At 38.1% G+C, this 16,963-nt stretch overlaps 1 protein-coding gene across 1 annotated transcript; it reads left to right on the top strand.

The window, feature by feature from the left end:
* Positions 1–1,791: 1,791 nt before the first annotated feature.
* Positions 1,792–15,962, top strand: LOC105387269 (serine/threonine-protein kinase 40). Its single transcript, XM_038106865.2, has 8 exons — positions 1,792–2,488; positions 4,570–4,803; positions 5,077–5,209; positions 5,448–5,628; positions 6,092–6,185; positions 11,749–11,955; positions 12,818–12,954; positions 14,269–15,962. The coding sequence occupies exons 1-8, from the start codon at positions 2,009–2,011 to the stop codon at positions 14,678–14,680; spliced, it is 1,878 nt and encodes a 625-aa protein (XP_037962793.2). The 5' UTR covers positions 1,792–2,008; the 3' UTR covers positions 14,681–15,962.
* Positions 15,963–16,963: the final 1,001 nt, after the last annotated feature.

The following is a 16,963-nucleotide window of genomic DNA, read 5'->3' as shown; positions in this document are numbered from 1 at the left end:
TGTATGACATCGAAAATAGGTCGGATAATCGTGTCATGCAAAATAATTGTCAAAAATATTATACGGAAAATATGTGTCGTACCTAAAATAATGGACCATTACTTGTTAAATTGTTATTTTTTAACTGGACGGGTCATATAAATTAAGATGGTAAAATTATGTTTTGAACAGTCATAGCAAACACAACAAAATCTATAAAGTAGGTTCTGAACGCATTTTACCGCGTTCCAATATTATTTAATGAGCATAATATTTTTGGGCACTATAGCTGAACACAAAAGAGTAGAGATTAATGTTTTTGGAACTAAACAGATTTAAACCTGGCAATAAATAAAAACTTGTGATTTGTGGTCTGTTTCTATGGTTTGAATGTCAAACTCGCCCTGTTCCTGTATAAACAAATCGAATTTTGCTTAATTTTGGAGTTTTGTGGATTGTTGAGTTTGTTCACGAAGTGAAAATGAATAAAACCATTCGCAGCGAAGCTAGACAGATGATTTACAGCGTTTACCTACGATGTTTGGCGGAGAATGAGGCTGGAGAACTATTAGTCAATATATGCGATGTTTATGAAAGAGCAGCGTTTTATACTGGTGAGTAGGTACTTAATTTCTAACCATTAACATACATTGCTTATATTTATTGTAAAAAAGTACTATTTTGATGTAATAGAATGCCTTTCAATGTGTATTTGTTATTCTTATAGAGGTTAGAAAATACTAGTGTCAAACGTTACATGACATCAGGGTATGGATGCTAATGTTGTTAAAACATCAGGTCTAGATACTTTTTTACTAACCCCCGACTCAAAAAGGGTATCGATAAGTTTTACAGCTGTAGGTGTCTAATGTCTATGTGTGTCGGTCTCTCCGTGTTAGAGTACCTATTGTAAAAATATGTGTAAGAATATGTAGAGTCGGTATAAATTCCCCAGACATAATCATTTGCAAGTCACTGCTTTTCTGACCAATTAAATAATTTGTTGCAGGAAAATCGGTAAACACAGTTTTAGAAGAATTGCCGGGGCAAATTTGAAAAAACTGTAATAAAATATCGACGTGTGATCTATCACTTTTCTCCTATAGTAATTACATAATGGGATAACCAACACGTGTTTCAGTGCAAAAAAACATTATGAAATACACAATGAAATAAAAGTTACAGTTGATTTTATTTAATGAAATTCATTCAAGACTGCCCCCCTATCCCCTACTAATTTCTTCTCTTAACATAAACCTCCCCAAAAAGTGGCATTTTATAATTAGTAAATATTTGAAACATTTCTCGTTTTGATTTTTTCTGCTAAAGTATCGTGATACTTTTGTCCGTTTTCTATACTATAATAGTGTGGCCACTTTCTTAGATTGCCACGCCCTCAATTATTCTCTACTCTTTTATGTTCAGCTATACTGACCCGTGCGTAAAGTAATACAAAACGCCTAGGCAAATTATAAAATAGATGATATATGCAGTTTTGCATTCCATAATACGCGAACCTACTTCTAGGCCATGGGGCCAAGGGTGGTGGGTATGGTGTGCCTGTGCCACATTTCTATGTCAGCCGCCTACTGCCACGCCATCGCGACACTACCATTACCATAATGCCATGAGCTTATAGAACTTCCCATTTTGGCTCTACTCGCTACTCGAAGGCATGAAATAAAGTGTTTTACGATGAGTTTATTAATATGAGGTGGCAACACTGATTTTATCGCTGTCCACTGTACTTGCTACTGACCCAGAATAATTTTATGGTTTCACAAGAAACAGCAGGCATAGCTTGTTGTTGATATTGCAACGCAGTGTGTCTCAAGATGTCATTTTGTAAATAAAAGGAAATTCTCAAATCTCATCTTGAGATAATCTACTTTTACATCATCTTAGCTTAATTTGTTTATCATCTTTGGTTTATTTCAATAAACCAAAAGCTATTGACGTTCTACCTCAAGAATTAGCTGACCCTGTGCTGTAGAAGTGCTTTTAAAAACGTACCTTTTAAAGTGAAACTATGGATCCGGAAAGACCAGAATGTAGCTCAAACCACGGAAAGAGGACTCGGCCTTTGCTTTTGCAGCCGAGCCCAAAGATGGCAAAGACTTCGTCCCAGCCAGGACCAGCATCGAGCAGCTCGTTAAAGAACTCTAGGCGATACGGTCCAACATCGCCTAAGAGGTCGAAGATTACGTACAACCGAGATGACGTGCCAGCCTATGGCACCCTGGTACCTGACAGGTTGATACGGAAGGCTGGGCCTTATTTACTAGGACCCAAGCTGGGCCCTAGTCCAGTTAAAAGTATAGTTCAATGTTTGGCTAGGAAGGAGAAGACTGATAAATTTTATCAGATTAAAATCTTGACTATGAGGAATGAGGGGCAGTCGGAGACGCAAGATGATAGACAGGGCAAGATGCTGTTGCACACTGAATATTCCTTGCTGTCTCTGCTCAGGGATCAAGATGGTGTTATTCATCATCATGGACTGTATAAGGTAAGTTTGCTTTGTTTTACCTACAGTTTTAGTTAGATGTATTATATTAAATCTAGCAGCTGGCTCTTAACAAAACACATGTAACAGATGTGTGATTGTTTTCAAACTTGCATGGTAATCAGGGTGTCCACTATCTGGAAAGTCAGGGAAAGTCAGGGAAAAGTCAGGGAAGCTCAAGGTGGTCAGGGAATGTCAGTGAAATTGATGGGCCACCTGGAAAGTCAGGGAAAAATGACTATTCAAGCATATTTTTGGAAAAAATTTAGTACTTAATGATATTATTTTTGTCGTGAAATACATAAAGCATAAAATTAAATCTCGCATAGTTTTCAAATATTTTTTACTGATCCATACTATTACATATATTATGGTGATTGAATAAAATATGACTAAGATTGAAAAATATGGACATAGTAGGAATTCTAAAAGATTAACTGATGTCCAATATATACCTATATTATAGGTTGTTGCAAAAGGTGACTCAGCTCGCCATTCTAAATAGCGTTTTAAGACTGTCGTCGTCTTGCGTCGTGTCGCGCGACTGCAGAAGCGCTGTTTCGGCGCGGCACCTACTTAGTGTGAAATTTGAATGCGATCGCACCATAATACAAAGTACTCTGTGGATCGCACAATACAAAAACTATTTTTGTTTTTCGGTTTCAAGGAAACAGGCAAATGCACACATTTTTTTAACAAAATCATGGTTTTCGGGAAGAGACGTAGGTACTTTTCAACCATAAAGTATGCTTCAAACAGTTAAAACTTGTCTTTTATGCTATAAAAACCAGTGAATGCCGCTTGACTTTCCAAATGTTGTATGTCTTTTTAGTCTAAAAAAACTTAATACTAAGTAGTCTACGTACACATTGTAGCAAAAACAAGAAAGACTTACACGTTTATGGCGAAATAAACGTGAGTTTGTTAGCAAAGTTTTTTTTGCGAATTATAAGAACAAATAATTTGACTTCATAAAACGTCTAAAAAGTTAGAAATAATTTAATGTGTAGACCAATTCTATGTGACAATACAACTATACCTAAGCAGGTATGATTCTTTTCTTAACATTAAGCACATTGTCAGCGAACGAACATAAAAAATAATCGTACTGCTTAGGTATATTTGTACTGAAACATTAAATTATTGTTTTAGTGTAAGTATTTGCAATAATTGACAATGAATTAATGTAAGATGCAAAATGATACCAATAAGTCGTACTAGTAAATACGAATCATTCAAGCCTTTAGGCATGAGGTAGTTGTTATACCGTTAATGAGTTTCCTTGACTGCCTTCCGTTTCCATGATTAGATCAGCTCCAGGTCACCATATTTTTTTTTATGAGAACTATATTTACGTTCTAAATTTCATTAGAATGGGTTAATACGTGCTAAAATGGACATAAAAACCATATCTATACTCTTTGTCCAACCCTAAGGTTGAGTTCAATTCATTACATTTTAAAAAAATATGAAAATCGGTCCCTAAATGGCGGAGTTATCAGTGAACGTACATAAAAAAAATAGTGAACATCCTCCTTTTTTCGAAGTCAGTTAAAATTTTGTTTAGAATGATCTCTCCTAAATCACGTCTTTCAGCTTAGTATACCGCTTGTCCAGCCCCCTGTATAAATATTTTACGCAGTCGATATTTCAATTGTCAAAGAAATGAAAACAAAACTTAAAGCTTTCGTCTTCGAATTACTTAAATTGGGTTTTTATTTTGCTCTCTGGTCAGGGAAATTTTCTGAAATGGTCATGGAAAGTCAGGGAAAAGTCAGGGAATTTTTTGAAGCATTCAGAGTGGACACCCTGGTAATGTATACTCTTATCAACTTCACAGATGTTTCAGATATTTGAATAATGCAGCACAGGAAATCATAATATTTGAGGTTTTACTCCATAAAAATCTTTTTAGATGTCACTGTAGACTCTCTCTTCTCCTTTATTAGACCCTTTCTACTTTCCTGGTGGTCACCAGAAGTGTTTTTTTATCCATAATCTTACCACCTTGCAGTGGTAAGAAAATCATTCCTATAATCCAATCATGACCCAATTTAAAGTCTTTATTCTCATTTTCTTTACAGGACCATGCCTTAGAAGAGGTGCCCAACCCTTCAGGTCCCGGTCATATCTACACAGGCAGAGTCAGACAAAGACTGTTTCTAGTACTAGACTGTGTGAATGCACATCAGTTCAGTGAGAAAGGCAGTGAACTTATAAACCTGCAGCAATATGTAACTAAAGTTAAAAAGGTTCCAGAGAAGGATGCCATACTAATCTTCTATGATATAGTCAGGGTAGTTTCACAGTTGCACAAGGTAAGAGCTGAATTTGACCACTTGTGCCTATAGCACAGGCTGCAAGACATTCATGACAAGATAGACATCACTCAAATTGTATTGTGTGGCCTCATAAGTGAATGAGTGGTAAATCAATGCAAATCTTTTAGTATGTCATGCTATATGTATCTTGCTGCCTGTGCTACAGGGCCAATTATTCTCTGTGTCAAAGGGATGCTTGTTAAATGTTGGCATCTGTAAAAATATAAATAACTTAATTTCAAAATTAACTTCCCACCATTCATCTTTTAGAGGAATATAGTGCACAGAGATTTGAAGCTAGGCAACATAGTGCTGAACCAAAGGACTGGAAGGATTGTGCTAACGAATTTCTGCCTTGGCACTCATCTGGGCAGTGACAGAGATCTCTTGAAGGATCAGAGAGGTATGTTAGACAATTTTACACTCAATATTTTTTATACTATAGCTTTTAGCTCTACATATGTATAGTCCACCTAAACTAAAGCCATATTGATAATTTTATTGCAGTGAGATGCTATAAATATTAAAATCCTTTTCATACCAATTCCATACTGAAACACAAGATGTTAGTTATGTATTCTTTATATGTTTTATGTTATTTTGCAAAATACGCTCTTATAAATCCATTCTCCCCTCCACAGGATCACCAGCTTACATCTCTCCGGACGTGCTTCTCTGCAAGCCCTACCTCGGCAAGCCTTCAGACATGTGGGCGCTGGGAGTGGTCCTGTACACAATGCTCTATGGACAGTTCCCGTTCTGCGACACGAGCCTCGCGCAGCTGTTCAGCCGCATCCAGCAGGCCAGCTACAACATACCGCCGTGAGTGAGAGGATTTGATGGAGAGGCTGGTTTTGATGGAATTTTGCAAAAATTGCTGTGTAAATCTTTGTGTTTCAATCAATGAACGCATAAGATATCATGTACCACCATGTGTTTAGATGAATCGATTTCGATGGAATTTACAAAAAAGATTATTGAACTTTTATAATGCTATATGAGCCTAAAAATAAAACATTGTCAGGCAGTGCTGGTCATAGTTTCAAAAGAATATTTTTTAAAATTTATTTATTATTATTTATGTTATTTTTTTAATAGATAAACCGTTAATTTGTTAATCTTACTTACATACACAACATATCACTTTTACAGAAGATGTTCCTAAATTGTACTTACAACTACTCAGTACCATGCTCTGCTATAAGTCAGATTAGTACTTAATTATTATATTTTTCTTTTCTAGTGGTGATGACAAGTACTTAATAAATGTTTTCTCGTGTTCCAGTGACGGCAACACAGTGCAGGCGTCGGACAGCACGGTGTTCCTCATACAGAGGCTGCTGGTGAAGGACCCCAAGCACAGGCTACTGGCGGACGAGGTAAATAACCAGTAATAATATATGGGGACATATCACACATGGCTATCCGACCCCAAACTAGGCAGGCATGTATTACAGGCCATATTAATGGGTATCGGACAGCTGAGATATATTTATAGAGATCCATAGATAAATATATATCAACACCCAAGACCCGAATACAACGATGTGTCTTTAAACAAATTTCTACCCCGGCTGGGGATCGAACCCGGCACCTTCGACATAGCAGTCAGGGTCAATATCGGTCGATGTTAAAAATAACAACGATCATTCGATTAAAGAATTTAAGTGCAATAATACTTCTACATATTCGTGCTCTTATGGTAAAGGAAAACATCGTGACGAAACCTAAAAAAATCAAAAATCAAAAAAAAAAAAAATCAAAAATCTTTATTCTTAGTAAAAATTAACATAACAGAAAAGTTTTGACGACTACTATCATAACTAGGCTCACATGTAGCCTGTATTTATGATTAAGTAGGCCCGCACCTCTTATGAGGATCGTAACAGTGATCGGTGGTGTCATGTTTTTCAAACAATATTTTTATGTTCCCTCAGAAGGAAGGACATAAAAGAAGACACAAAATAAAAATAAAAACCTAATAACTAACATGCTGTGTATGTGTGTGTGTGTGTGTGTGTGTGTGTGTGTTTGTATGTGAGTCAGAATGAGTGTGAGTACGTAAACTGAATAAGTACGTATTACTTAATAAAAAGCTCTGTTTCATCATATGTAAAGGTTTTTAGTAGTGTAGACACTTTCTTTTTAACTTCAAATGTAGGTTTGTCAAACACAAAATTGATTTTATTAATTTTATTATATAATTTTGGGCCAAGATAAAACTGATGCCTTTTTGTAAAACTAAGCTTAGGCAGGGGAGTATTACAAATTAAGTCTTTGCGACGTTTGGAGGTTTCAAAGAGGGGTGTATGGATGTGTTGATAAATCACCGTGTTGTAAATAAAGAGCTGCCTGACAGTTAAAATGTCGCAGTTCTTGTATAACTTAGTGGTGGGGTAGAGGATAGGACGTTTAGTGGCCACCTTCAGTACTCCGCGTTGGGCAACTTCCAGCGGTTTTAGATGTGTTTTTGCAGCACCACCCCAACACGGTATACAATATGTAATTATAGATTGAGCTAGAGCAAGATACATAGTCCTGATTACATTTGGAGGGGCAGAGTGTCGGATAGATTTAAATACATACATTAATTTCCTAAGTCTAGATGTAAGCATATCAATGTGGGTTTTAAAGTTAAGATATTTATCTAAAGTGATTCCTAGGTATTTAATTATGTCAGTACGGTCTATGGAGGGGCATTGGCACAATAGAAGATCGTGACAGGAGTGAGCTTGGATAACAATAGGTGATTTAGGTTGATTGGCGGATGTGGGAGAGAAGGGTATAAATTTGGTTTTAGAGGTGTTCAAGGTAAGGAAGTGTGTGGAAAGCCAGTTTGCGACAACATTGAAACCTGATTGAGCTGTCTTTTGGAGATTAGCCCAACTAACATCATTAAAAAGGAGGACTGTATCATCGGCGTATGTAATAATAGTGCCATTTTTAAGTGGAATATTACACATATCATTAATAAAAACGAATAGTGTGGGCCCTAATATACTACCTTGCGGTACCCCGTAGGAGATTTGCAATTCGTCACTAGTGTGGTGGCCTATTTTAACCATTTGTGATCGTCCCGTAAGGTACGATTCGAATAGGTTATGCTGAGTGCCTCTGACACCGATTAAGTATAGTTTGGTTAGAAGAATAGGAATCGGTACGGTGTCAAAGGCCTTTGCTAAATCAAGGAACACCGCGAGAGTTTTCTTATTGCTGTTTATGTTTTTTACTATATTATTTGTTAGCTTTAGAACTGCATCAACGGTGGAGATATTTTTACGAAATCCAAACTGTTGGGGTGATATTATATTATTTGTTTCTAGGTAATTGATCAATCTATTATTAATGATGCGTTCCAAAAGCTTCGAGAATGTACTGAGCACAGCGATTGGACGATAGTTAGTAGCGCATGACCTATCTCCACTTTTAAATATAGGATGGATTATGGCCTTTTTGAATGCAGAGGGGAAGAAACCGTTTTGTAAGCAAAGATTAAAAATGTGTGTAAGAATAGGGGCGAGAATCAAGGAGTATTTTCTAATGATTGTTGGGGAAATGCCATCCCAGCCAGTAGCAGCAAGGGGTCTTAAAGAGTTGATGGCGCCAAGAACTTCGTTTTCGTCTGTGTTCAGCAGGACGAAAGAACCAGGAGTGTTAGATAATTGAGGAGGGGGGTTACTGCAGCCCGTAGGGTGGGGTGAGCATCTAATATTATCGGCCAAAGTTTTTCCGATATTAACAAAAAAGGTGTTTACACTGTTGCATGACTGTTTAGGAGAGTTAGTAGGAGAAAGAAGTTGGTTAGCTATGAATTTAGTTTTTTTAGTGTTTGAAATTCTTTTTATAGTATCCCATAAGCATTTGCTATTAGTACCAGCCTTTTTTAATTCATTTGTATCATACTGTCTTTTTATTTTTTTCAAAAGCTTATTGCAAAAGTTTCTATAGCGTATGTAAGTTAGTCTTAAAATCTCATTATCCTTGTCCGCTTTCTGCTGTTTATGGAGATGATCGCGGTTACGCATGCATCGAAGGAGTCCGGGAGAGATCCAGGGCTTAAGAATTTTATGTTTTTTGGAGATAATTTTAACTGTTGTATTTTTATTAATTATAGTAGAGAGACTGGTTATTAAATTATTAGTTGCAGACTCAGGATCCTTGGAGGAGAAGACATGAGTAAAGTCTAGTTGTTCCATGTCTTTATCCAAGCCATCATAGTTTATAATAGAGATTGTTCCCAAAGACTTATCTCGTATGGGTTTAAAGTCTAGCATAAAGAGTACTGGGCGATGATCAGTTGTATGTGAGTCGAGAATAAAAGTGAGTGATGGAGATTGTGTTCTAAGCATCAAGTGGTCTAGACAGCTATTATCTCTAGTAGGTAGATCGTGTGCTGGCAGGAGACCATGGAATGAAAGGTGGCTAAGATAGTTATGAGAGCGTGAGTCCAGGGAGGTTGGGGTAATATCGATGTTAATATCACCCGTTATAATTATGGATTTAAATGAAGATAGTGTAGGAATGACATGGTCTAGAGTTTCTAAAAATAAATCAATGTTGTAATTAGAAGGAGAGCGGTAGATGCATAGTATAGCTATATCAGAACCTACTTTCAATAGAAGCCCAGAGGCTGATCCGTTAAAATCAAGTTCCTCTGAGTTGAGGGCGAGTTCGGATCTTACATAAACAATAACGCCATCACTTTGATTCTGATGTTTAGTTGATAAGATAGAGGTATAGTTTGCTAGCGTAGGTACGTTAGAATTAGAAAGGCAATTCAACCAGCATTCTGTTAAGACTAGAATATCGCAGTCTATGTCTAATCTTGTGAGCAGAGTAAGGAAACTATGATAGTTGCAGTTTATAGAGCGAATATTGATTGATAGTATTTTAAGTTTATTTTTGTGTTTAGTAACATGTTTATGGATTTGTTCTGGAGTACAGGATATGACAGTAGATACATAAAAATTATCTAGGTCTTGCAGAAAAGCATCGTCTATTTTATTCACGGAAACGGAGTAATTAGGAAATGCATAGATTGGGGGGAATCTATAAATTGTATGCTCACTGTTTTTTTAATAATAAAGCCGGTCAATAGTGTAAAAATATATACTAATATAGATGTGTTGCAATCACTTTTTGTATAAAATTGATTGCGGGATTTTAGCGTCGTTGGTGATGTAGATATTGGCACAAGTATTGGTAGTCTGGTGTGTACGTACTTTGTTGGCATTGTTTTGTTATTTGTTTGTGTAAATTGAGGTGTGTATTGTGTTTTAATATAGGTTAAATAGCATCGTAAGTAACGAAAAATATAAATGATAATGATGCGTAGTAAAATGATACAATTAGGTAGTCATTCAGAAATAGGTTTTTTCTTTAAGGATAATAAGTGATCTTCGCTTTTAATTTGGAAATATGGACCGTCATTATTTTCCTTTATGAATATCTTTCCTTCTGTTGTCCAGCAGTAGTTGAAGTGGCTCTCTTTTACAAAGGTTCTTGTGAGGTAGAAAAGCTTTTTTGCAGCAGGTGTCAACAGCTCGCCAATATAGATAGGTGATTTTGGCTCCATGAGTCCTAGATGTGTGTTGTTAAGTTTATTGTTCTTGTTCTTTTTATTGTAGTCCTTGGCCATATTTAGATATTGTGACTTCATAAATGTGTTGGTAAACTCAACGACGACTGTAGAGAGTTTTTGCTCTTTCTTGGAGGGGGATCTGGAAACATCTCGAATGTCACTGCGGTTGAATGGTATATTGAGAGTTTTAGATAGTTGGGTTATCATCCCGTACAGAACCTCTTTAGTTTCGTTGCTCTGTTTAGGTACGTCCCGTATTTCTATCGATAATTTTGCCATGGATCGTTCGATCGTGTCGATTCTGCTCTGAGCTATGACAATTTCAGCTGATAAGGATTTGTTTTCCTTTTCCAACTTCGCAATTTTTGCCTCGAAACATGTCATTTGGTCAGAGATGTGGTTCATTGATTTTTCGATATCTGAATTTGTGTTCTCAATGTTTGTTGTTTGTCCTTTAATATCCAGTATATGTTTTTCCAAGTTGTCCATCCGTTCAGACTGGCTGGACATCATCCGCAGTATCATATCCTTGAGGTCGGAGAATTCGCTTGGATTAGAGTTACTGGAGTCTCTAGGACGTTTGGCTCGTTGTGTTATAAAAGTCTCAGGTGAGTGTAGTTGAGTACTCACTTCCTTCTCTAAATTTATTAGGTCACTTTCCGATTTAGATGGAGCTCCCTGATGAGTTGATTTAGGTGAGTGATACATAATTGTTGGTCTCGTAGCGTGCCAAACAAAAAGTGGGAAATGATTGTTTACAGTTCCACAGACGCTGCACTGTTACGCAGTTGCAATTAATTGCTCTGCTATGTCGACAGGCGCTTATACCAGTTTGTATACGTGGGGTAGTGCACGAATTGCAACCAACAAAATATTAATCACAATATTCACAATAAGATTACTATAAAAACACTTAATCGCGCACAATCTTGAGTTCGGGGCACTTATTTGGTTGAAGTTAAGTACACTGGTTTTATAGTTTTTGTTAGATTTAGTTATAGGTAATTGTAAACAGTGTTTTGAACATTAAAATGTAGCAGCGAAAACAAACACGTCCGACTCGATTCGTCGCTTCGCGGGGGGGGGGGACATCTAGATTCTATTTGATAATAAATAACCTCACTGCAGCCACAAAAAATCAAAACTAAAAACTTCTGCAATTTTTTATAGTATGTACTTATAGAATCTATAGTATAGTATAGATTCTATACCAATAGTAGCTAGTCTGAAAGCATGTGAATACGAACAATGTGCGTATTTATAATGTAAGGTTATAAGCAAGTAGAAGTTTTACTTCTCTAAAAACCAAAATCTATGCTTTAATTATTTAAATACTAAACCTACCACCATTACACTTCCAGGTGCTAGACCAGCTATCCACCATCATAGCCTCCTACGTCATAGTCCCAAACCCACCAGAAGACTTGCAAGTGGTCCCCGACATACCACTAGACGAAGACACTAGCAAAGACAAGGCTAGTGCGGAGAATGTTGCGAGCCCGGAGGTGGATAGGAAGATTGTCATGAGCATACCGGAGAGCAGTGGCGAGAGGACTGGGAATAGTAGTGTAAGTGTTTTTTACTTTATACAAAATTATACATTCTCCATAGTTAAAAGTCACGACACCAACAAAGTTTTTATGGAAAATGATACATGTATGTTTTTCGCGAATTTTGACATTCTGGTTTTATTTCCGGGTTTAGATATAACATGTTGCACACGTAGGTTTCGGCTTAGTATACCCTTTTTGCAACACCATGTAGAAGACAACAATGGTCCACTGCTAGACATAGGTTCACAAAGAGCGTTAAAAAAGCCTGCCTCACCCAGCCATATCAGGCTAACTAGCTAAGATCGTTGATTCATAAATCTGAAGGGCGTTTTAAAGTAAACTTCTACTTATCGGTATCGTACGTATCGCACCAAACGGTTTGCCATAAATGTACAAACAAAGAAACGGCGTCGGCAATGCCTTATGTTTATTTCTATACAAAGAATACTGAATGCGATACGTCCGTTGCGTATAGGAGGTCGCTTCATATATTGTTGCCAGTTACCCCGGAATCGCTCTTAATTCGGTTTAATTTACCACTTTTGCAACACCTGATAAAGATGACGACAGTATTAATTACTGATAGGGTGATCTCTTTGTGAAGTAACAGTTCATCTGTCACGCTAACAAAGAGGCAACCATAGACAATGAGCATAGACACATCACTTACACATCATCATCATCATCATCAGCCAGTAATCATCCATTGCTGGACAGCCCCTCCCAAGGAGCTCCACAACCTCATCCAACCACTACCCGCCACCCGCCTAAGGTCGTCAGTCCAGCGGGCAGGAGGCCGTCCCACGATGCGTTTGCCAGTCCCCACTCGAGAATCACTTACAGTATAACCAACAACACCTCACTACCCCCTCCACAGGACGAGCTCGGCGTATTCTGCGTGAACCTGCCCGACGACGTGGCTCTCTCCCTCTCGCTGTGTCGCGTGGCGCCGCGCCCGCCCGCCCTACAGCGGGTGGCGGACGCCGCCCCGCTCACTCCCGCCGAGGTGGCCCAGTGAGTGACAGAGACAGATATATACACATTACATACACGTAGCGGATAACAGACGCCGCCCCGCTCACACCCGCCGAGGTGGCCCAGTGAGTGACGGAGACAGATATATACACATTACACACACACAGAGAGAGACATAGTTAGTCCTTAGGACGTAATAAGGTGAAAGCTGGTTACTAGAGCGTTGTTGGCGTTTAATCGCTGTAGTTGCCAGCGCCATCTATACTCTATCACACACACATAGCCCGTCCTGCAGCGGGTAGCGGACGCCGCCCCGCTCACTCCCGCCGAGGTGGCCCAGTGAGTGACGGAGACAGATATACTTACTCTGCTAGGCCTTTGGAAGTTATAAGGGAAAAGCTGGTTGCTAGAGCGTTGGCGTTTAGTAGATATGTAGGGGTTTTTCCAAGCAGATTGCTAGCGCCATCTATACTCTATATCACACACACACAGCCCGCCCTGCAGCGGGTGGCGGACGCCGCCCCGCTCACTCGCGCCGAGGTGGCCCAGTGAGTGACGGAGACAGATATACTTACTGAGTTAGGCCTTAGGAGGTTATAAGGGGAAAGGTGATTGCTAGAGCGTTGGTGTTTAGTAGATATATAGGGGTTTTTCCAAGCAGACTGCTAGCGCCATCTATACTCTATCACACACACACACACACACAGCGGATAGCGAGCGACGCCGCCCCGCTCACTCCCGCCGAGGTGGCCCAGTGAGTGACAGAGACAGATGTACTTACTCTGCTAGGCCTTAGGAAGTTATAAAGGGAAAGCTGGGTACTAGACCGCTGGCGTTAAGTCGATGTATAGGGGTTTTTCCAAGCAGATTGCCAGCGCCATCTATACTCTGTCACACACCCGCCGAGGTGGCCCAGTGAGTGATAGAGATAGATATATACACATTACATACAGCAGTCAAACAGCCCGCCCTGCAGCGGGTAGCGGACGCCGCCCCGCTCACTCCCGCCGAGGTGGCCCAGTGAGTGACAGAGACAGATATACTTACTCAGTTAGGTCTTAGAACGGATAAGGTGGGAGCTGGTTACTAGAGCGTTGGTGTTTAGTCGATGTATAGGATTTTTTCCAAGCTGCTACTAGCGCCATGGTCGATTTATATGACTTTTCCGCCCTTATCGGCGTTTTCAATGCTTATAAAGGAATGTCATCTAATTTCAACAATAAAATCCCGCATCACAACCGGTAATCCATTTTTCCAGCTATGTAAAGTTGTATACACCAGGCACAATTTACTGTTCAAAACTTAAACTTTTTTTTAGCCCATACCTTAAATAACATAATACCTCTTTTCCAGATACCAACACCTGTTCGCCTCCAACCAGAACCTTCGCACAGAAACCGCCCACCAAAGACGAGTAGCTTCCGACCTCACATCAGCTCTACAAAACTTCGTACCCGACAGAGCACAACCGGAAAATTCTAGACTACGATCACTAGCTCAAAGAATCCCACGCTTAAACCCTATAATACCCACCACTTCTAACGGACAAAACTCGTCATCTTCATCATCGGCTGGTTCTACAGGTGACGGATTTAGGGTTACCTGGGCAGAAAGAGCCAGGCAAGATCAGGATTATGTTCTGAGGTTGCCAGTTCTAGATCTTTCTAGAGTGCAGAGTAATAGGGTTTTGAATGCGGTGTCTATGCAAGTCAGTCAGGAGGCTAGGCAGAATGGTGATAATGCGAGTAGTGATATGGAGTTTTAGTTTAGTTTAGGAGTGGTTGGGTTATGTCGGTTGATGTGCGGTAAGTGTCTTATCACGGTTATTATTTTATTATACTTTAAATCAGCTCTCGCGGCATGAATTCTTTATCTACGCAGCTAAACCTCACGATGCGAGCTCTGGGGAAAGTAAAATGATACATCATATAATATTTTGGAAAGATTTAAAGATGTTATGAAGACGTCAACAAATTTCGGCTCTATCTTTAATTTATTAGTCTCGATCTCTACGAGTATACATATGCCTATTCCACATTTTACACATCATACTTATTGGAGTAATAAAATTTCATACTTACTTTCTGCAATGTTAGTATTTGGCTTTATACTCTTTACTACCGAATCAATAAAATATGACTTTCCCTACTTTATTTATCGTTTACCTTAGAAAACTGTAAAATATACAATAAAAAATTGGCACTGCCAGGTGTTCAACGAATTTTACAATCTCAATGATTTGTATGAAAATCATGAATATACCTACTCCCTGAAATACTGAATAAATAACTTCATATTGAATCATAGTAGTCGATAATCTTACTAGCCAGATTGGCTATTTAGCTATTAGTATATAAGTGTTTAAAAAAAGTGTATTGACCTGTTGAGATATGTAAATACCTACTATAATATGACTATAAATGTCCTATGTATGAAACTAGGTAGCTATTACAAGCTATGGGGAATCCTGTATGTTTTTGAGAAACACCAAATTATAGCAATTAAAACATAACTTGTAAATATAATACTAACTATCAAACTATGAAAAAGGTATAAATACTACTCTTAGGGCTTGTTTCACAATGTCTGGATAATGGCTACCTGTTACAGATACTTAAAATACATGCGGTCACTCTCTGTAATTATGTTTTAGACAGTGACAGCATGTCTTTTATCCCACAGGTATCCATTATCCAGACATTGTGAAACAGGTCCTTAACGACTAATAACGATACTTAACACATAAACCGGTACTATACTTTATTAACATTATATTATTGCCAAATGTTGGGCAACGAATTTACTTTTGACTGTTCCCTTTAGATGTAGGAAGACAATAAAAAATATTTAGGTATAAGGTTATATTTTATGTTAGATTATGCATTTTACCAATTTAAAGGTTTCATTAATAATCATACGATGAAATCAAACGCCAGGTCTACATCTGTATTTGTTTCGCGTATCAGATCTCCGTATCTTATCTTGGAGCGTTTTATAATCGCTATACTTTGTAAAATATAGCATGAGTCCTAAGACATATTTCAAATCCATACATTTTTTTTGTATTTTTTGTAGTTTTCAGCTGAAAATGCTTTATTTACTAGGCATCTGTAACACAACATAGAATGAACTATACAGGGTGTTGCAAAAAGAGTATACTACTACTATTATAGTTTTGACGACCGAATGGCGTAGTGGTTAGTGACCCTGACTACTGAGCCGAAGGTCCCGGGTTCGATTCCCGGCTGGGGCAGATATTTGTTTAAACACAGATATTTGTTCTCGGGTCTTGGGTGTTGATATTTATATTTAGGCCCAGATAAATAGTCGTTGCTTAGCAATTGCTCAAACTAATGCTTAGCCAAGTGCGACTTCACCTGAACTAAGTCGAGTTGCAATGAGTCTCTAAAATAGACACTACTTAGCGTTTGCTCGGCTAAGTCACTGGCATAGAATCTGTTATGTCAAATCTGCGTCAAATGCAGTCAAATGTATATTTATTTATCTGTGGTCATAGTTTCATTCCACAGGGGTATAATCGTGACAGTTCTGACATTGCGAAAAAGAGACGCTTAGCTACATTAAGCGTAAGAAAGAAACGTTAAGCTGTAAATATTTTTTGTCCTTTTTGCTGTGGCGCCTGTTTACGTCAGTTCTCTGTGCCAAACAATGAAACAAATGAAAAATCTGTGCCAAACAAAGGCTGACAGTTACAACAAAATTTTCTAAATGCTATTTATTTTTGATTTGCTAGTGATTTGTGGGTGTTTATTAAGTTTATTAGACTATTATCATCACTTAACGAGTGTGTGACATGGGTGGGTGGATTTTGTTCGGTTGTACAGAGCATATTGAACGAAAACACGATGGAATGATGGATGAGATATATTTTCACATGTAAGTAGATACTATCAAGTTTAACAAGCTTACATTCATCATAGTACTATCTATTGGCTCGATTTTAATATAAAACGATACTAATTTTAATACTGTAAGGTCTTTTAGTATCAGTTTTAAGTAAAAATTACAAGGTACCATATCATAACAA

Source organism: Plutella xylostella, chromosome 7, assembly GCF_932276165.1.
Source record: "Plutella xylostella chromosome 7, ilPluXylo3.1, whole genome shotgun sequence".
In the NCBI taxonomy this organism is placed as follows: Eukaryota; Metazoa; Arthropoda; class Insecta; order Lepidoptera; family Plutellidae; genus Plutella; species Plutella xylostella.
Note: the sequence above shows the minus strand (reverse complement) of the source record. Positions and strands in the feature narration are given on the sequence as shown.